Genomic DNA, 21,537 nt, shown 5'->3' on the forward strand with positions numbered 1-21,537 from the left:
AGGTTTCAAAATCAAAGTTTATTTGGAGCTTTTGCGCAACTTTCCACATCGGACCTTTTGCGATAAGCAAATTCATGGGGAAACACATTGGGAAATGTGGGGTTATGTGCGCTAGATGCAAGAATGTCTAACCTCCCTGCAAACAAATCAGAATGAATGCTGAATAAACAGGTCATATGGAAACAACCAAAGTGTGTTGGGTTGTAAACTTTCTCCATCTCCTCTATCAGCCTTTGAGGACAATTGGGTTTGTTAACGTTCTACAGATGTTGTAGGAAAAAAAGATTCAATTTGTGCCAATTCTCATTTCCATCTCAATTTTAATTCAGAGCTTGAATTAATGAGCCATTTCCATTCTCTTCACATTTGAAGTCTTTTACTGCCAAAATGAAGTAGTTGAACTTCCATTTTACTATCGGCTTCTCACAGCCAGCGACTATGTTTCTGTGACCTTGCTAGTGTTCTAGATTTTAGTTGGCCTGTCATGTCACTGCTGTCCATAGTGACAGCATCTCAGACCGGGAAAGAAGAAAAAGGCAGCTCAGCCAATTCCCAAAATGGAACATGGGAAAGGTCACTGATTTGCATTGATGGCATTTACATTTTAATAACTCCTTCAGTTTCAGGGAGGACCCCCCCCCCCCCGAATTATAGCTTCTCTGTTCACACTTTGCAAAAGCTATTTGAGGAAGACACCAAAGGAGGGTGAGGCAAGCAGTTTCTTTCCTAATCATAAAGAGCCAGCCAACAGGATCCTCACTATTTCGCTCATTTTAATGATGGAAGATTGTTTCCTCGTCACATTTCTTTCTTTCTAGCTCACCATAATTGGAATGTTAATACCTTGGTCCATAGGTTTCTCTAATTTCACTGCCATCCTGTAGGTTCTTGTCTGTTCTCAGCCCAAACAGTGCACCTTATGAATAATTAGGGCAGCTCCACACATTTTGTTTGCTGCAATTGACTCCCTTGCTGCCTTAGCCCCTTAATTCCAAACATGTTCACAGGGTTACAGGTTTAGAAAACAAGGCAGCAAGGATCCTATGCACAACAAATATTTAGAGCAGTCTTATATTTGGATGCATATGATGCTTTTGCTAAAAAACACACACCAAAAACTCACTAATCATCCTCAACCAGCAATCTCTTTGCTTCTAAGACAAAGTAGAAGCATGAAGGAGGGTCATGGTAGAGGAAGGAATGGCCCACTCCGAAATCATAGGCTCTCAACTGCAGCAACATGCAGTCAATTTACAGGGTTAAAATTAAAGCTCTGCAATTCTAAGCCAGCTAAGCAATCTAATTGGCCAAGTGACTGCTGATGGTAAAATATATAAAATCACTGAGAGGGACAGGAAATGACACAATGACAGTTCATTTTGTTAACTGTTGTGATGGGAATATAGATGGCCCATTAGCATTAATCAGAGCTTTAGCTAAATGCTTTTCTCAAGAACAGGGAGGTAACTAATTGAATCAGTCCTGGTTTTTAATCCGTTTTGTAGCTTCTGAGGGTTTTTTTTTAATAAAAAAAAAAGAAATCTGATTTTTATCAGTTAAAAGGATACGGCTGTAGATCAGCCTTTGTCAGCCTGGTGCTCTCCAGATCTCTCGGACTACAGCTCCCTTCTTCCCCTGACCATTGGCTATGCTGGCTGGGGCTGATAGGAATTGCAATCCAAAATGTCTGGAGGACAACAGGTAGGGAAAGAGATGGTGGGCATTTTGCTGAAATACACAGGTGCCATGCAGTGAGCCATAAAAGGCAGAGCTGGCTTTCAGTTGTAATAAAGCACTCACTGGCTCAGTTGTAATGAAATACAGTATGTCTGCTTCCTCCTCTACTGAAAATGTGGAAGTCTGGCTGATTGCCAGATGACAGATAAATGGTAGTGATTTGTGCTTTGAAAAGCTACAGGATTTCAATTGGACATTACAAGATATGCACAGACAGCAAATGAAGCAGTATGACCACCCCAAAACTTTTCCCAGGACAAATAGCATTGTCAAAGGGATCACATATCATGGATGTTCAATGAACAGGACACCTGGAAGGAACCTGCAATTGCTTCTTTTATTACGTACTATGATGAATGTTTGCATCAAAGAAGACTAAATGTAACATATGCTTCTGAATTGCCTTTCAAGAGCCAAATTCAAAAGTTACAATGTACGCTTTCTGAATGCATAGTCCTGAACAAAGTTTATTTTTCTTTGGCCATCAGGGAGAAGTGCCTCCTTCCACTCCAGCTTGCTTTGGAAAGCAAGAACGTGAAGCTGGCCCAGCATGCTCTAGCAGCGATGCAGGTATATGGCAATGAGGTTCTGCCGCAGTCGGATGTGTTTGATGGAGATGGATGGTGCCCTGCTGACATTTTAGTTGCTAAGGCAGGGGTGGGGAATCTCTTTCAGCTTGAAGGCCACATTCTCTCATTGGCAATCAATTGGGGGCCACATACCAGTCATGAGTGGGCAACAGATGGACTCAATTGTTTCTACAATTCAACTGTGCAAAAGCCAGATGTTTCTACACATTGATCTCTAAATATCTCCTCAGGCGATGCTGTGGGGTTCCACAGGGCACTGTTTTGTCCCCAGTGCTATTCAACACCTATATGAAGCCCCTGGGAGTGATCATTAGGAGTATTAGTGCAGGATGTCATCAGTATGCTGATGTTACCCATCTCTGTTTCTCCATTACATCTGATTCAGGAGAAGTTGTGAAAGAATGGGGCCCAGGAATGGATGTAGTGGTGGACAGGATGAGGGCCTGTCAGCTGAGTCTGAACTCTGGGAAGACAGGGACCTTATGAGTGGGTGGTTCTTGGAGCTGATGGTTCTTGGTCAGTTGTTTCCCTTGGATGGGGTTGTGCTCCCTCTGAAGGAACAGATATCTAGTTTGGGGGTACTCGCTGGACCATCATTGTCACTTGAGGCACAGGTGACATCTGTGGCTAGGAGTGCCTGTTATCAGCTTTAGCTGGTACACATGTTACAGCCATTCCTGGTCAGGGTTAACCTGACTGTGGCAGTTCATGTACAGTGGTACCTCTGTTTTTGAATGTCTCCATTGAGAAATGTTTCGAAACACGAACACCAAAAACCCAGAAGTAAATGCTTCCGTTTTTTAATGTGCCTCGAAAGTCAAATGGCTTCCGCTGAGGTACCACTGTATTTTTTTCAATTTTCTCTGTAAATTTGCAGACCACCCTTTGCGCCTTGGTTTTCAAACATTTCGGAAGTCAAACGGTCTTCCGGATTTGATTATATTTGAAAACCAAGGTTCCACTGTATTGGTAACTTCAGGACTGGATTATTGCAGTGTGCTTAATGTGGGACTGCCCTTGGATCTGGTCCAGAAGTTTCAGATAGTGCTAGCGCAGAATGCTATGGCAGGAAGAGACTTCTGCCAACACATTACACAAATGTTAAAACAGCTGCACTGGCTTTCCGTCTGCCACTGGGCCAAGTTCAAGGTTCTTATACTAGTGCAGGATTTCTCAAACTTGGGTCTCCAGCTGTTTTCACTACAATTCCCATCATCCCTGACCACTGGGCCTGCTAGCTAGGAATGATGATCCAACAACAGCTAGAGAAACCCTGCACTAGTGTATAAAGCCCTGAATAACTTAGGCCCAGAAGGACTGCCTTACCCAGTGCACTCAAAGTTGATCACTGAGATCATCTAGGGGAGCACTAGTGCTGGTTTTCCATAGGCCAGAAGCATGAGTTATATCAGTTAGGAGTTGTGCCTTGGCTGTTGTGGGCCCAACTCTATGGAACTGCCTCACCACAGACACCATCCCGACTGAGTCTTAAATGCCTGGTCAAAAATCACTTGATTGCAGGAGGCCTTTGGACCTTGAATGCATCGTTGATGCTTTACATTATTTTCTGACATTTTAAAATTCTGAGGATTTTTGAGATTTACTTTAAGCTTTAAATTTTGTATATTATGTATTTCGTTGTTGTAAGCTGCTTTGAGAACTGCATGGTGAACAATGGGGTATACATTTTTAAATATAAAAAACAGAATAAGGTATTTTTTTTGGGGGGGGGGGTAATGTGATTATTATACCAGCATTATGTATCAAGCAAATCAAGAATCCCTGTGATTAAGCAGTCCCATTCTCTCTTTGCAGAAGCTACTGTCTGATGAGAGATTTGTAACCATGGAGACAGACTCTGATGACAAGCAGTTGCTTAATCAAATGCTGAATGCAGTCAGAGTGACTCCTTCCCTCAACGAAGACCTGCAGGTAGAAGTTATGAAGGTTAGTATTTTTCAGACGTCAGTACTTACGTGGCTGCAGAGGAGACTTCCTGACTGACTCAACTCTGCAGCTCTCTGGAGCTTCTCTGAATCCTTAGTAACATTTCTTACGTCATGGTACGAAACCAGCTCTCATATTTTTGTTGCAAGTTGAACTCTGCTTTACCAACTGAAGTCTAGATTCATAGGGCATCAGTGTGTCAACATGGCATTTATGGCAGAAGATTTAAATTGTGACCACACTGTTGCGACAGAAAATCCTTTGAGTCCCCTGGTAGCTAGAAACAATGGCATGCAAAGAGTTTTGCATTTTTATGCCTAATGTAAAAAGCAGGTGTATTTAGCAAACAACATTGCCAGTAGCAGATGGCATGGTGGGATGCCACACTGCAGCTTATCAGGGGGAGTAGTGAGGTTGGCGCAGTGCAAACACACCGTCAAGAGCACCAGATTGGCTCTGCAAGTGTGCTTGCAGCTCACCACTTTGCTTTTTCTCTTCCATCTCCCAGTAAGCAGCAGGAACAAACTGGAGTTTGTGGGTGAGTGGGCCCCACCCCTACCACGCTGGCTGCTATTAAGCATTGCACTGTGTGATAAAGGAGGCCACATATACTGTCTATGTAAGGTGGCTCATCATGGGCTGGTGGTGTAAGAGACGTGAACGTGTGGGGCGGGGAGAAAGGTTGTTGGGTTTTTTTCCTGGGAAGCTTTAAAACCCCTTTGTGCTCAAAATACTCTAGTGCCAGAACTGAAGTGTGAAACTTGTAAATCCTTTGTATATTTAATGCACACTGCTGTTCCTAGAACTATACACACTTTAATTGCTGAGAATGAAATCAGGAGGAGTGCTTCCTTGGCAAGCAGCCTTGTGCACTGGCGATGAGGGGATGCCATTAGATCCTTGTTCCAATTGTCTTTTGTCATGTCAGTTCCTTCCTGGAAAAGATATGCCTGACTGGTGAGAAGTAGTGTGAAGATAGATGATTTTTTCAGCTTTGGGGTGTATAAGAAAAGGGTGTGTATGAAAGTGAGTGCTGAAAATGAGTATTCCTTAGCCTGTTGAAATTTATTTCTCAGTTTTAAATCTATCACTGTTTCATCACAGGAGTTCTACAGGGGAGCTCTTTATACACAAGGTTATGAAAAGAACCTAATAGGGTATCAATGTGATTCTTTTTAAGTCTGTTCATTTGGAATAATATTTAACCCTTGCATATTTATATAGGGTGACAAAGTACTGTTGTTCCTTGTTTTAGTTCATACTGTTATGGTGAAAGGCATGGTGGCAGGAGCCTAAGGGAAAAGAGACAGATTTCCATTATTTTAATCTATCTAGTTTTAGTAGCAGATTTGGCCAATTTAAGGATCCAACATATAATTCCCTGTAATACACAATACCTCAGTCATCTGTTGGGAAGTGAAATGGGGCCAGCTAAAAATAAGGTGGTTTATGCAAACTGAGGTCTTTGACACTGACAAACTGGAACGTGTCCAGAGGAGGGCAACCAAAATGGTCAAAGGCCTGGAAATGATGCCCTATGAGGAACAGCTAAGGGAGCTGGGCATGTTTAGCCTGGAGAAGAGGAGGTTAAGGGGTGATATGATAGCCATGTTCAAATATATAAAAGGATGTCACATAGAGGAGGGAGAAAGGTTGTTTTCTGCTGCTCCAGAGAAGCGGACACGGAGCAATGGATCCAAACTACAAGAAAGAAGATTCCACCTAAACATTAGGAAGAACTTCCTGACAGTAAGAGCTGTTCGACAGTGGAATTTGCTGCCAAGGAATGTGGTGGAGTCTCCTTCTTTGGAGGTCTTTAAGCAGAGGCTTGACAACCATATGTCAGGAGTGCTCTGATGGTGTTTCCTGCTTGGCAGGGGGTTGGACTCGATGGCCCTTGTGGTCTCTTCCAACTCTATGATTCTATGATTCTATTCCATGATTAGGTGATTCCCTGTGTTTGTGAAAGAGTGTTATTTTGTAAATGGAAAAGCAAAGGGATATTTAGAACCTAGGACCCCATACACAGTGACTGCAAGAGCCTGCTGAATGCAGAAACAGAAAACAACCTCATGGCATTCTACAGTGATGTTTTGTGATGGGGGTGAGGAAATCACGACTAGCAGCCAGTTGTTGTTGTTTAGTCGTGTCCGACTCTTCGTGACCCCATGGACCAGAGCACGCCAGGCACTCCTGTCTTCCACTGCCTCCCGCAGTTTGGTCAAACTCATGCTGGTAGCTTCAAGAACACTGTCCAATCATCTTGTCCTCTGTCGTCCCTTTCGCCTTGTGCCCTCAATCTTACCCAGCACCAGGGTCTTTTCCAGGGAGTCTTCTCTTCTCATGAGGTGGCCAAAGTATTGGAGCCTCAGCTTCACGATCTGTCCTTCCAGTGAGCACTCAGGGCTGATTTCCTTAAGAATGGATACGTTTGATCTTCTTGCAGTCCATGGGACTCTCAAGAGTCTCCTCCAGCACCATAATTCAGCATCAATTCTTCGGCGATCAGCCTTCTTTATGGTCCAGCTCTCATTTCCATACATCACTACTGGGAAAACCATGGCTTTAACTATTCGGACCTTTGTTGGTAAGGTGATGTCTCTGCTTTTTAAGATGCTGTCTAGGTTTGCCATCGCCTTTCTCCCAAAGAGCAGGCATCTTTTAATTTCGTGACTGCTGTCACCATCTGCAGTGATCATCACCATCTGCAGTGATGGTCTAGCAGCCAGACCCAAACCTAAATGCTTTAGTATTATTTAGCAAATTCCAGGAGGCAGAGAGAGGCTGGGAAAGGTATCATTTTCCCTTCTTTTTCTATCCCAAAACATTCTCTCCAATATGAGCCTTGAACAAGGCTACTGTTCCAGGCTGCAGCCTTGGACAGGAGGATGTTTCCTAGGAAGTGGGGATACATGCAGGTTCTTAGGCTGGTACACTATCTATTTAATGTACAGTGGTACCTCGGGTTACAGACACTTCAGGTTACAGACTCCTCTAACCCAGAAATAGTATCTCGGGTTAAGAACTTTACCTCAGGATGAGAACAGAAATTGTGCTCTGGCGGTGCAGCGGCAGCAGGAGGCCCCATTAGCTAAATTGATACCTCAGGTTAAGAACAGTTTCAGGTTAAGAACGGACCTCCAGAACGAATCAAGTTCTTAACCCGAAGTACCACTGTATAAGGAAATCCCTAATCCTAAAGGAATGTAAACTGTCTAAAACCTAGATAACTCCTGTGAGACCTGTTATATTTTATTAAGCACCCTCTGCCAGTTACAACTTCAGAATTTATCCATTTATTTTTTGAATTTATATCCCACCCTTCAATGCATGAAGGATGAATAAGACATGAAAATGCATAGGTACACTCTATGGTTAACTTCCAGAATACTGTTTGGAATTGCACAGAATGAATTTCTTTTCAAGTAATTTTTTTTTTTTGAAGGACATATGTTACAATTAGGCTGTAGATTCTAAAAGTCTTCACTGCTATGTGTACTAAATGCTTTCAAAGTGGTTGGTGTTTGGGGTTTAGTTTTTGCATTTTTCTTTTGGTGCAATGGGGTTTTTCTGCTTTGTCCGCAAGAACATGTGCCATCTTGACAAGAACAGCACCAAATTTAGTCAGGTCAGCTATGCGGGTGCTATCTGATCTTCTGCTAAGGCCAAGCATCCTTGTTTACTAATCTGAATGATGCAACTACTATTTGTCACCTCATAGTAGACCAAACTTTGGAAATGTCTCTCTGACTTGGTTTTGTAAGATTCTAAGCATCTATAAAGATGTCAGGAAATACCAAACACTTTCTGTACCCAATAGGCTTTTGTTGTTCACACTTTGCACTGATAAAAAATGCCTATCGTGCAAAATTTAGTTTTGATATCCTAAGAGATGTCCAAATGCCTAGTGAACAGACAAATAAACAACTTTCCAAAATGTGTGATAGATAAGCTGCTATTTCACTAATGCAGTGTAAATTTCATATTCCTGATCACAAACTACCATATTTAAGACACCCCCATGTATAAGATGACCCCTCTTTTTTCAAACCTAAAATTAAGAAGTCGAGCCAGAGCCTGAACCAGATCCCGGACCACTCACACCAGAGTCCAAACCCAAGCCCAGGCCACACACACCAGAGTCAGAGCCACTGTGCATTCATTATTCATGAATAAGATGACCCCAGTTTTTTACTTACATTTTAAAGCAGGCTTCCACAACCTCGGCCCTCCAGATGTTTTTGGCCTACAACTCCCATGATCCCTACCTAGCAGGACAAGTGGTCAGGGATGATGGGAATTGTAGTGTCAAAACATCTGGAGGGCCGAGGTTGAGGAAGCCTATTGTAAAGCAAAAAAAATTGTCTTATACACGGAAAAATACAGTATATTTAATAATGGAATCATGCACACTTAATAACTCTCCCATCCATCTCACTGATGAATTTCTTTGTTCTTCACTCAATGATTTTAACTTGAATAAGGATTACATCAGCACTGGAACTGGTGAATTTTGTGAATGACCAATAACTCAGAGATATACTAGGGAACATTGACAGTCTCCTAAATGAGGTTGTCAACATTCTCTAGTGCAGTGTTTCCCAACCTTGTGCCTCCAGATGTTTTTGGCCTACAACTCCCATCATCCCTAGCTAGCAAGACCAGTGGTCAGGGATGATGGGAGTTGTAGGCCAAAAACATCTGGAGGCACAAGGTTGGGAAACACTGCTCTAGTGAATGTCTGACAAATGAGGGCATAGTAATGCTGACATTAACACAGTTCATCTGGGATTCTCACTATTCAAATGTGAATGGGAACATTTACCAAATTCCTAGCATACTTTGTAACAAATATACACCTTTACTTTCACATTTCACTTTTTGTCAAAGTCTCATTTCCTTTTATTACATCATGTTGCAGTGCAGACTTAAAGGTCTGTCATGCTGGCTGCTAAGCAAAGTTGCTGCTTCAATACCCCAAATAGTGGAAGGATGTTCTTAATGGGGTTTCTGAGAGATTCTCAGTCTCCTGCATCTAATTCAGCTCATTCCAGATACTCTGTGTTCTTCCGAATGCCTGCCACAGGAAACTAGCAACACTTATGTGGGTAGATCTACAAGTCACTATTTGGAAGAAAAAACTTTAGTTATATTACCATTGCCAATTTTTTTTAATGGAGCCCTAGATATTGCTTGACATGCAATAATTTAGCTTTCTCCCTCACTTTTATCTCCATGCCGATAAAAACCACTAAATTTCTGTGGTTCTGGTTGCAGACAGTGAAGGGGGGGAAAAGAGTCGTCCCCAAATGTGAACCCTTTAGCAGTGCAGGAGAAGATTACAGGCGGAACTTTGCAGGTAGATTTGAATGGATTATTGGGTGTCTGCTTTCACTGATGTAGCTAACGGCTCCATTCCTCAAACCCTAAGCTAGTGGCCTCCCAGTGTTCTGGACTTCAACCTCTATCACTGGAGAGTTAAGCACTGGCCGCACAGCTGGGGACTGATGGGAGTTGTAGCCCAATACATTTGCAGGGCACCCAGTAGGGGCAGACTGTCCTAGGAAATATGAAACTGCTGAGAGAGCTGCTATGTGCAAAGAAAAGTGAGAGCTGGAAACAACTAATTAATCCCTGCTCAGCTAGTTCCCTGAACTACTGTCAGTAGTGACCTTTTCTAGTATTTATGAGGCTGTCTCCCCCCTTTACTGTTAATTAAAGTGATAAAGAACACCAGGATTGGTGGTATGAATATTTCTCACAATATTAATAGACTTTGATCCTTGTTTTTCACCCTGACTCTAGAAAAACTAATCTTCATAAATTTAGCAGGTCTGTGTGGTATGTCATACAGGAATGGAAACAAACAGAAGCCTTTTGTGTTGCTAAAAGAACACACGTAGGAAGGGATTAAAGAAGGACAGTTGATATCTGTATTGCCACCTGTTCAGTTTATTTACCCAACTGAGTGGTGGAATATACTTATTCCCAGTGAGCATTTGTTTTTGTGGTGCTTCCTTTAGGGAACCTGCCAACTCCTTTTAATGAATAGTAAATATGTAACTTACCAAGCAGGAAACTGATGCTCTAGTTGTGGTCCCCCTTCCTCAATCTTTCCATAGATTCAATTTTGTGTGTGAAATAACAAGTATGACCTGATCCTCCTAGGTTTGTTTAAGTCTCACTGAAACAAACTTCTAAGTGATTATGTGTAAGTTTGTAGTCTAAAATATATACATATTTGATATATTTTAAGTTACTCACCTTGTATACAGCCAGTGTGGTGTATTGGTTAAGAGCGGTAGTCTCCTAATCTGGGGAACCGGGTTCCCGTCTCCGCTCCTCCACATGCAGCTGCTGGGTGACCTTGGGCCAGTCACACTTCTCTGAAGTCTCTCATCCCCAGTCACCTCACAGAGTGTTTGTTGTGGGGGAGGAAGGGAAAGGAGAATGTTAGCCACTAACCGAAGGGTAGTGATAAAGTGGGATATCAAATCCAAACATTTTATTTTCGCCTTGAGGTTACACTGACCTGTCGTATTAAACTTCAGTAAAAAGTAGGCTTTTAGGCAATATCAGATCTTCCTGTTCATAGGGTATGACTGGTGGTAAATAGAGCAATCTATTAAAGTTGAACCTTCCAATGGTGGCTTTGCAGAAGCTGAATGTGACTTGCAGAAGGTGAGATACTTGTTTTCCCCCCCAATTCCTCCACCACCAATGTTTAATGTTAAGAAACAATTTTAAAAGAGGCTCACAGATGGCAATCCTGTATATACTTACTTGAAAGAAAAAATCCCATTGTTTTTCTGCCTTCTATAGTTCCTACATTCCTTGTATTGTCGTAACTCTGAATGCCAAATCTACTACCAGAGCCATGAAAGAACTCTGTGAAATGATTCTCCTTGTTTCATTATGATTGCTGTTGTTGCATATCAACTGACTTTTTAGTTGGCATTTTCTGCCTTAGCACAGCAAATTAATGAAGGCTTTATTTAGAGAATGTACATCATGTCACATACTTGGTTATTCCACTCCTGATATAAGACTTTGCCCGGACGTTTGAAGCATTGATCACTCTGAATAATAGTTTCTAGTGGCAGCAGAACCTTTTTACAGTTCCACTGATTAATGGGAAACCACTATGTTCATCATCTTCATAATTAAACATGCCATGCTTATACAACACATCCAGAATTATGAATGTGTTTGCCCTTGTTTTTTTCCTGGGGCACAAAAAAAATCACTTGAACCAGGCTATTGGGTTTTATTTCAACAATCAGAGACAACAATAACTAACTTTCATTGTCTCCCAGACTCTGGTCAATATTATTTAGGTTATTTATTTATCTGCAAAAAACTCAATGGAAGCAGCCTATTGAGGCCTACAGAAAACATGAAAATGGGCAGATAGCTGACATATTCCATGTTGCACTCTAAACAACAATGAGCAACATGTTGGCTAATAATATACTGACAATATTTTTATAACACTTGTTGTTGTTGTTGTTGTTAGCACGCCAGGCACTCCTGTCTTCCACTGCCTCCCGCAGTTTGGTCAAACTCATGCTGGTAGCTTCAAGAACACTGTCCAACCATCTCGTCCTCTGTAGTCCCCTTCACCTTGTGCCCTCCATCTTTCCCAACATCAGGGTCTTTTCCAAGGAGTCTTCTCTTCTCATGAGGTGTATTGGAGCCTTAGCTTCAGAATCTGTACTTCCAGTGAGCACTCAGGGCTGATTTCCCTAAGAATGGATAGGTTTGATCTTCTTGCAGTCCATGGGACTCTCAAGAGTCTCCTCCAGCACCATAATTCAAAAGCATCAATTCTTCGGCGATCAGCCTTCTTTATAACATTGTACTGTGTCAAAATACAGAAACAGAAGATATACAATATGTGAATGGAGTCACAAACTAATAAATGACAACTCAGTGTTCCATGAACAGGAATGGAAGGAGTGATAAGTCACTATTAAAGATCACTAAGATGGAGGCAGAATGCCTTTCCAAAGTCAATACCCTGTAAACATGAGATGATGGGTGCTCCAAATGTAGCAATAGGGTGCTCCAAGCACAGCAGCAAACAGTACAGTTCTTCCAGAATAATGAACTATTTCAATGATAAGTCTTCACCAGCTGGCAATAATGTAAAATAAAATCCATTATGTTCAGTTGCAATACAGAAATTGAAATGACAAGCCTGCATATAAACAATAAAAAATACATACCAAATTAATTATTCCCAAAGGTGCATCAAATGGCCATGGATCAGCAATCACTTGTAAGTGTAGTAAGCTGATACTGTTGATGAAACCCTATACAGTGGTACCTCGTGTTGCGTAACCTTCAGATTACAGAATCTTCAGGTTACGGCCACGGTAAACCCGGACGTGTATACTTCCAGGTTTCACCGCGCACAGATGCACAGAAGAGCACCTCCAGTTACGAAGATTTCGGGATATGGCCGGGCCTCCGGAACAGATCCTGTTCGTAACCAGAGGTACCATTGCATTCCATGTTGCAGACAGAAGCATATATTGGCCCTGAACATATCTTGGCTCCACCTCTCCTTCAAATCAGAACTAGTGAGGGCGATGAAGGTCCTGTGTGAGTGTCTGGATGCGGTTGGTTGGTTGGTTGGTTGGTAGATGGATGGTGGCTAACAGATTGAGGTTGAATCCTGACAAGACAGAACTACTGTTCTTGGGGGATAGGGAGCGGGCAGTTGTGGGGGACTCCCTGATCCCGAACAGGGTAACTGTGCCCCTGAAAGACCAGGTGTGCAGCCCAGGAGTCATTCTGGACTAACAGTTGTCCAAAGGCGTATGTTACTTTCTTCAGCTTCATGTCTACATCCATCCATTATTTCTTCAGGTTCTTGCTTTTCAGGGTATTATCTATTTTATCCCAATTACTGTGGTAATCCTGCGCCTCTCTCTCCCCCCCCCCCCTCGTTCCATAGATTTTCAGCCCTGCTCATCTTCAGAGCCCTGCCCTGATTAGCTCACTCATGCCTCAGTTACTTGTCTCTTGTCTATTGCGCCTTTTCTTCAGTCAATATTTCTGTCAACCTGTCCCTCAGGTTTCTTCCCACTACCGTACTTGCTTTTGGTCTTCCTGTCCCTTAGCTCTTTACAGTTTAGGACCTCTTCAGAGCCTACCTATTAATAACTTTGATTTGCATTGGTCATCTTATCTTATTCATAGCTGCCTTGAAGCCCCTATCAGAGGGGGAATCTACTGTGTTTCCTGAGCCGTTGTATTGATCATGAGCCAGAGGGCTGCAGCTAATTTTCATTTAAAGCAAATGTACATTACATACCCAGGATGTGATTTTTAATTTGTGAATGCCATATGAAGTCTTCATTGTTTAAAAACAAACAAATAAATCTGAGATTAGTGAAGCACCCATTAAATGTTCTCCCAGCCATATGGGAGGTATCTACGAGCAGATCCTATGCAGTTGGGGTTGTATTTAATTGATCCGACCACATGGAGCGACACAAAGCTCTGCCCATGTGGTTGGGTCATCTGCAAGGTCTGGGGGACTCTGTTAATACATAAGTGTTTCCCCACCCATGACTGAGAGAATATTATAAAGAGCACCTGAAATACCCAGCAAACTGTGGGAATATATATATATATTGAAACAGGACCTACGGACAGGCAAGTCCTTGTATAATGGGCAAATTTCACAACAGAAAGGAATGTATCTCACATTCTTCATAGCCTTAATTCTTACCTAGTTGTATGACTGTGTTGTAGATATGCTGATTATTCCTTGCTTCTACAGTGGTACCTCGGGTTAAGAACTTAATTCGTTCTGGAGGTCCGTTCTTAACCTGAAACTGTTCTTAACCTGGGGTACCACTTTAGGTAATGGGGCCTCCAGCTGCCGCCGCACGATTTCTGTTCTTATCCTGAAGCAAAGTTCTTAACCTGAGGTACTATTTCTGGGTTAGCGGAGTCTGTAACCTGAAGCGCCTGTAACCCAAGGTACCACTGTATATGCCTGTATTAATAACACACCATTGTTTCATGTTTGTTATACACAGACCCTTGCCTGCATCTCTACTGGAAATGGATTTCCCCCCCTTGTTTTCTCTCTCTTCATTCTCAGCATATTTGATTGGAAGTGTTATTACATTTGGTTTATGAAGCTGCCATTACACCCACCTCCCTCTGAATGTGGGTGGTCTAGAGCACATGATTGGAGAAAAGCTCAAGCAGCTCTGTACACTTGCGTAGATGTGTGCATCTGATGTGAGGGCCTGTTGCTTGCTAGCTGACTGTTTAATTTAGCAACATGGAATGTTTGTCACTTAGTGTGTAAGGAGGTAATCATGCAAATAGATGTGGAGAAAAAATGATTGGGGAATTGGTGTTATAGCTGTGAAAGCTGCAAAATACCAATACACTTGTAGATTTTCAAGCAGTTATTTCTTCTATGATATACTTTTGTTTGTTTGTGTGTGGCATGTTTCACAATAATATATAATAGACTGTTAGTCTCCCTTGCCCTTTCTGAATAATATCTCTTCTTTCCAGTGTAGTGAAGGATGGACAGATTTATAGGTATACAAAATACTCTGTAAAGACTTAACCTGAAATGTTTCTAAAACAACAGCCATGAGCCTTTAAGATTTGTGGGCTTAAGATTTGTGATACTTGACAAGAAGAAGAAGAAAGAATTTAATTGGGCTTCATGTTACTTCCTTTTAGTTAGGACTAGGAATGGGGGGGGGGGTTGCATTCATTTTATAAAGCTGTTTTTGGGCAATCCTGCAGGCTGTAAACAAAAAAAGCACAGTGGAGTTTATAGGCCATACAGAAGTACTTTAAAAGGGACGCAGGTGGCACTGTGGTCTAAACCACTGAGCCTCTTGGGCTTGTCAATTGGAAGTCAGCAGTTCGAATCCACAAGATGGGGTGAGCTCCTGCCAACCTAGCAGTTCAAAAGCACACCAGTGTAAGCAGATAAATAGGTACCACTGCAGCTGTAGCACCCTGCTTGTGGTTAACGCTTAGCTGGAATGAAATATTCAACGCAGCAATAGAGAAATTAAAATAATAATTTATTTGTCAGACAAATAAATGAGAGGCACAGTGGTATAAGGTTACCAAGCTCTGGCCTGGCCTCCTGCCATTCTGGCCAGCACTTATATTTCCTTAATCCAGCCCCCTTGCTCCTCCTTGCCCTATTGCCTTCCAAAACAGATGGTTAATCTTAAATTTTTATCTTCAAGGATCTTTAGTTCACATCAACATTGAAAGATCTCCTTCATTTGAAGGTGTCTAAACAAAAAGGCCTGACAACTATATATCAGGAGTGCTCGATGGCGTCTCCTGTCTGGCAGGAGGCTGGGCTCATTTGCCCCTCTGGTCTCCTATTGCAATATGACTCTATGAAATAAGAATCTAGCATTTCTTAAATCTTTTGCATAATTACATTTAAGCTAATATATTTCATACATTATCATAGGTAGCCTTTTAAAAGAATTAAACCTTCTCAAAGTGAAAAGGAAGGAACAGTTTCCAGCCTCAAAATAAAAATAGAAAGAAGCTTCTTCTTCTCCAGCCAAGCCAGTTACCTTTTTCACTGCTCTTGGCCTTTTTAACCTTAGGAAGAAGATATGGCTCATTTTACTATTTACCAACCCTTAATTTGTAGGGTCAGTGTAACCTTGGCTCTCAGCCTGTAATTCCCTTTTTATGACTTTGAGAATTGTTTTCTGCTATAAATCAGGGGGCCCCCTTGTCTTAGGAGGAAAAACATCTTGCCAAGGTTTTTTAGTCTTCTGCCTGGCATGAAACATTTGAAAATCTTTAAGCTCATTTTAAGATACAGGCCCTGATCGAAATATATAAGCTCTGATAAAAATGCAGGCTTATGATTAGATGCCTCACAGCGGGAAGGTAAACGTCATTTCCATACGCTCTGGCACTCGTCACAGTGCTCCGTGCACCAGAAGCAGTTTAGTCATGCTGGCCACATGACCCAGAAAGCTGTCTGTGGACAAATGCTGGCTCCCTCGGCCTGAAAGGCAAGATGAGCGCTGCACCCCATAGTCACCTTTGACTGGACTTAACCATCCAAGGATCCTTTACTGTTTACCTTTTTTAACTTTAAAAGGTTGCCTAACCCAGTTCTAGGGGAAGTGGTTTTCGTTCTGATAAAGACGGCATAATCCATTGTTTCTTTTCCTTGTTGATCTGAAAAATCTCATCAGCATATTATTCAGTTGTGTGGTCGGGCAACCAAGGAGCAAAGCAGTAGTTTTTTCAAGACAGAAAGCACTCTGGCTGTAATTAAAATCCACATCCTCATTATGGATCACTCATTAATGGAAACAGCATTCATCAGGGCATTTGCAAGAGGACAATCATCCTAATATTGTTTGCTTATTCAGTTAACATTACTACACATAGCAGGCTTTCTCTTTTTATAGGTGAAATTTCTGTTTCATGCTCTTCTTTCCATTTTGTTGAGCAATTTTGGTGCCCTCCTTAAACTGCTCTGAGTTAGAGACCTTGCTCCGGGTATATTGTCTTTTTGAAAAACAATATTTGTATTATGCACAATATGGCTTTTTTTAGTTGGCACGAGTAATCTGGAATGGGATCCCTAAGGTGATCCTGCAGACAAATTTCTTAGTGTTTTAGCTGCACATTTAAAACCTTTATAATTATGAGTTTATTAATTGTTAACGAGAATATTTAACTTTTTACTGGCTCAGTTTCTATTTTTTTTAGGCCTTCTCAGGCTTTCTTAAACCATTCAGTTTGTGTTAAGAGAGAGCAGAGAAATAATACCAACAGAGGCCACTGAAATCCTGTTTTATTAGAGGGAGGATTCTATTATAGTCCTCTCTTCTCCAGATAATGTTTGGGTAGAATCCTTAAATTTCTGCTTGCCATTTTGCAGATACTTTCTTTAAATTTGCATATTACCACAGTTGAATAATATTTTAAAGCTTATGAAAAGACATTTACAGTATTTTGTGCACTGTTACAGTTTGTAATTGCTAGTCAATAATAGCTAGCATTTTTCCTGGTAACCACAAATTTCCTATTTCTCGCAACCCAAGGATTGTTAAAGTGTGTGGAAAAAACATGCAATAATAATAATAATAATAATAATAATAATAATAATAATAATAATAACAACAATAACAATAATATATTATTTCTAACCCGCCCATCTGGCTGGGCTTCCCCAGCCACTCTGGGTGGCTTCCAAAAAATATTAAAATACTGTAATACATCAAACATTAAAATCTTCCCTAAACAGGGCTGCCTTCAGGTGTCTTCTAAAAGTCTGGTAGTTGTTGTTCTCTTTGACATCTGGTGGGAGGGCGCCACTACCGAGAAGGCCCTCTGCCTGGTTCCCTGTAACTTGGCTTCTCACAGCGAGGGAACCGCCAGAAGGCCCTTGGTGCTGGACCTCAGCGGCCGGGTAGAACGATGGGGGTAGAGACGCTCCTTCAGATATACTGGGCCGAGGCCGTTTAGGGCTTTAAAGGTCAGCACCAACACTTGGGCCTGGTTTACTTTCAGGCTAACCTTTCAAGGGCCATTGTAAAATCATCCTTCCACAAATCAGAGGCTAGATGGAGATGACCACAACCCAACATTCTGCGCCATCTCAGCTATGATTTGGCTTGCCCTAAGCTTGCTGGGAACTGTTGTAAAGCAGAATTAATATGATGAGTTTTGGCAGAGGGTAGATGCCCCATTTTCAGATTTTTGGGTCATTGGGTTTGATACCAAAATAGACAGTTTCATGTGACATTGAACTTGTCTTTCTTATTACTCATGAATGAATGGAACCCGTCACTACATGTGATATCCTTCAGAATATAAAGAGCTGGACATGATTTTTCCACCAGGTCAGACTGAGTAGTGACCCCCAGAAGGCGCTCCTTCTTTATTCCTATACTCTCTTTTGGGCTACATGAATTAATCTGTGGGATCCTGCCTCAAGGAGAGGTTTGATTTGCCCCTCTGGTCTGTTTCTGCCTTGTGGTTCTGTGATTAGCAAAGGTAGGACATGTGGTGGACTTGCTTCTCAGTGAACTTCATAGCCTTGACCAGGGCTTCAGGGCACCTTCCTACTAAAGCTCTTGCCCTCTGTTGTTCCTTTGATTGCAGGTCCTGCTCTGTATAACATATACTCCAACATTTGAGCTGAATGGGAGTTCGGTACTTAAGATTGCTGAGGTGAGTGCTCCTTCTTCACTGGAAGCCAAACTTGGTCTATGTTAATAAAATAACCTAGCAGTCTGCCACTAGAAGGTGCCTTTAGCAGCTAGGTCAGAGATAAATAACTCAAATGACAAGAGGACCAACTTAATTTGGACTTGTGCATTAATTGAACCTAACTATAGATTGAATTTACACATTCTATGATTTTTCCCCCAATGCTTTTTCAGTTCAGATTCAAATATGTGAAGATAGCGTGATTCCAATTCGTAAGACCAAATAATAAAAGAGGATTGGTGGATAATTTTTTAAGCTGCTGTTAAACTAGACGCTAGTTCCTACTAAAGTGTTAAGTCTGTGTTAGGGTCTGCGCAGCGATCCCTCTTGCTGTTCTGGCTTCTGGGATAGCTGCGCAGCCTGCATTTTCTCTATAAGACGCACACACATTTCCCCTTACTTTTTAGGAGGAAAAAGTGCATCTTGTAGAGCAAAAATTACGCTATATTAAAACTATCAGGTAACCATTCAGACTGGAGCCCTAGTAGTTTTCTTACTTGGAGAAATATTTTGGTATAAATGATACTATTTAGACTTGAGTGATTCAGAATTTAGACTGTTGTCAGAAATAGTTCTATGTCATATAACTTTCATTTTTATTTATTAAATTTGTATACCACCCTTCATCTGAAGATCACAGGGTGGTTCACAACATAAAACAAAAATAAAAAAGATGAAATACATAATAAAATGAAAACAAAACAAACCAACAACCATCCTCCTACTTCTACCAATTATAATTATGTTGGTAGTCTTATTTTATTACATCTATAATTACATTGCTTCTGCTGTTCCTTTCTCCCTTCCCAACCAGGTGTGCATTGAAACCTATGTCTCCAGTTACCATCAGCGGAGTATTAATACAGCTGTGCGGGCAACTCTCAGCCAGATGTTGAGTGATTTGACTTTACAGTTACGGCAAAAACAAGAGAATCCAGTGAGTTCTATAGCAACAACAATGGGTTGTGATTTCCGCGCAATGCTACTTATGGCTTCATTCAGACAGCACTTTATTCCCTTTCCACGATGTTTCCTTACCTGATAATTTCCATGTTTTATATTATCTTTCATACAGTGTAAAAGCCACTTCTGGAAAACTAGCATCCAGCAAAAGTTTAGTGCTCCTTTCCATGTTATGGAAATTGCTTCCATGTTAGCAGCCAGAAACTGTTTGCAACCCCATTATCCTGGAAAATCACAGGAGTTTTACGTTGCAATTTTATGTGATGAAATTCAGGGCAATATTCCTGCATATAGTTATTTCCTGCCATTCAAAATTTATCTTGATATGGCACTAAATAAATAAATATGCCACAGTTCCATACTGCAATACATAATGCAATGTAAAAGAAATGTTGGAATCCAGGATAAAAGTGCTAGCATTATAGTCAGGAAAACTAATGCTATAGTGCATTTGTTTATCTCATATAGAGATAGAAAATTTTTTACAGCCTGGTTTAGCAACAAACTATTGCGGCACTGAAAGCCCATCTGGAAACTCCATAATTCTCCTCTGGATCGGGTTAGAGTCTTGTCTCAGGAGTGGTTTCCTTGATTGCTCATATGTATAGAAGTAGAAAAGTGAAAAGTTGTTCTTCAGTAAACATGGGTACTTTCCCATACCTGTGCTAATGACAATATATTTCTTTCATTAAAAGGTAACTGAAAGCCAAGGAGTCTTTCAGGGGTGCAAGAGCCCAGGTATGAGTTCAAAACTACTCAGAAACTGGTTTATTTCTCCCCTTCCACTTCCTCCCCCCCCCCCCCCATCATGCCTATGCAAAATTATTGTGAATTTTGTTACAAGCCACCCCAGTCTCTGCCAAGGTTCCAGGGGTCTTGGCCCTTAACCAGAGTTTGTGTTCCTTTGGAATGAGACGCGGCAGAGGTGGCAGTGTCTCTAAGAAATATGGTTTATTCACGCATATTTACATCTGAGTATTATGGAGAGAGAGTTCGTAGCACGTGCACCTCAAGAGAGCTTGTCCTTCTTGCATTGGATCCAGAGGCATCCTAAGCACCATCCCTGTGTTTCATGCATTTGTCCTTGAAACCCTGCATGGAGTTCTGCTCATTTCCTCCTTCCCAGCAACACGCAAGAAACAGCTCCTCCACTTCCGCTTCCAGGATTCCCTTCCCCCAACGGTTGGTCGAATCATTTTCCTCAGTAGATGTTTCATTCCATATTTTGCACCAGAGCATTGAATTAGGGGCAGAGGAGAGTCCTGTCCACATATGCCCAGATAAAGCTTCTCTTTCAATGCCGTGTCTTCCTCATCATGTTCTGTGCAAAGTCACTGAAGTTGGAGATGTTTCGGCAGGTGTCAAACTTTGGTGTAGTTAGGTGTACACATGGCTGCTGCTAATATGTGTCCTTTGCCCCTTTTGGAGATTCTGCCACAGAGTCCCTTTGTGACGATGTTGTCTCTGTCTTCACGGTTCTCTGTGAAAAACTTCAGGCGGTTATCAGGTGAGTAATTGTTTCTGAATTTAAACTTAGTGTTTAGGTAGAATCACTCTATGGTATAGAATCAACCTGAACATTGAAGCATCTATTTCAGACTTCTGGTACTTCTTTCCTTTTTAAAGAAAAATGCTCTTCTGCACGTACAGAATAGCTAGAAAAAATATAGAGAGATAATGTTACAGAAAAATGCATTTTTCCCATTCCTCCACTCCCTCACTGGGCTACTTAATCCCATGTAGTGCTCTGCTGTTTCCATCAGCAATACAAAAATGGAAAATGGAAATTTTTTAATGCAAATTTTTCTGTTGCAGAAACTCAGTAGCTTCAGACCTATGAATAAGGCCATTAGTAGGGATTAGTGACACACCTTTCTAGACTTGCTGATATTAGTTTTGGATTTATTACTCCATTAAGGAGTTTTATTTTTTGTCTGTTGTCTACTTGTGTCCACCTGATGATTGAATTCAAAGACAGTAGGGAACAACAATTAGCTATCTTTCAAAAAAATACTAATTGTTCCATTAAGCAGCTAAAGCA

The 21,537-nt window shown here is 41.4% G+C and overlaps 1 protein-coding gene across 1 annotated transcript in view; it reads left to right on the top strand.

The window, feature by feature from the left end:
• ARFGEF3 (ARFGEF family member 3) overlaps positions 1 to 21,537 on the top strand; it is a gene marked incomplete at its 5' end in the record, with an annotated part of 70,532 nt that overhangs the window by 12,809 nt on the left and 36,186 nt on the right. Inside the window, 6 exons of the mRNA XM_083731770.1 lie at positions 2,226 to 2,307; positions 4,143 to 4,274; positions 18,426 to 18,494; positions 19,348 to 19,470; positions 20,192 to 20,234; positions 20,925 to 21,003. Of these exons, the coding sequence (XP_083587896.1) occupies positions 2,226 to 2,307; positions 4,143 to 4,274; positions 18,426 to 18,494; positions 19,348 to 19,470; positions 20,192 to 20,234; positions 20,925 to 21,003 (528 nt within the window). The remainder of the gene's footprint in view (positions 1 to 2,225; positions 2,308 to 4,142; positions 4,275 to 18,425; positions 18,495 to 19,347; positions 19,471 to 20,191; positions 20,235 to 20,924; positions 21,004 to 21,537) is intronic.

The sequence above is a fragment of the Podarcis gaigeae genome, assembly GCF_964106915.1.
Source record: "Podarcis gaigeae genome assembly, chromosome: 3".
Classification (NCBI taxonomy): Eukaryota; Metazoa; Chordata; class Lepidosauria; order Squamata; family Lacertidae; genus Podarcis; species Podarcis gaigeae.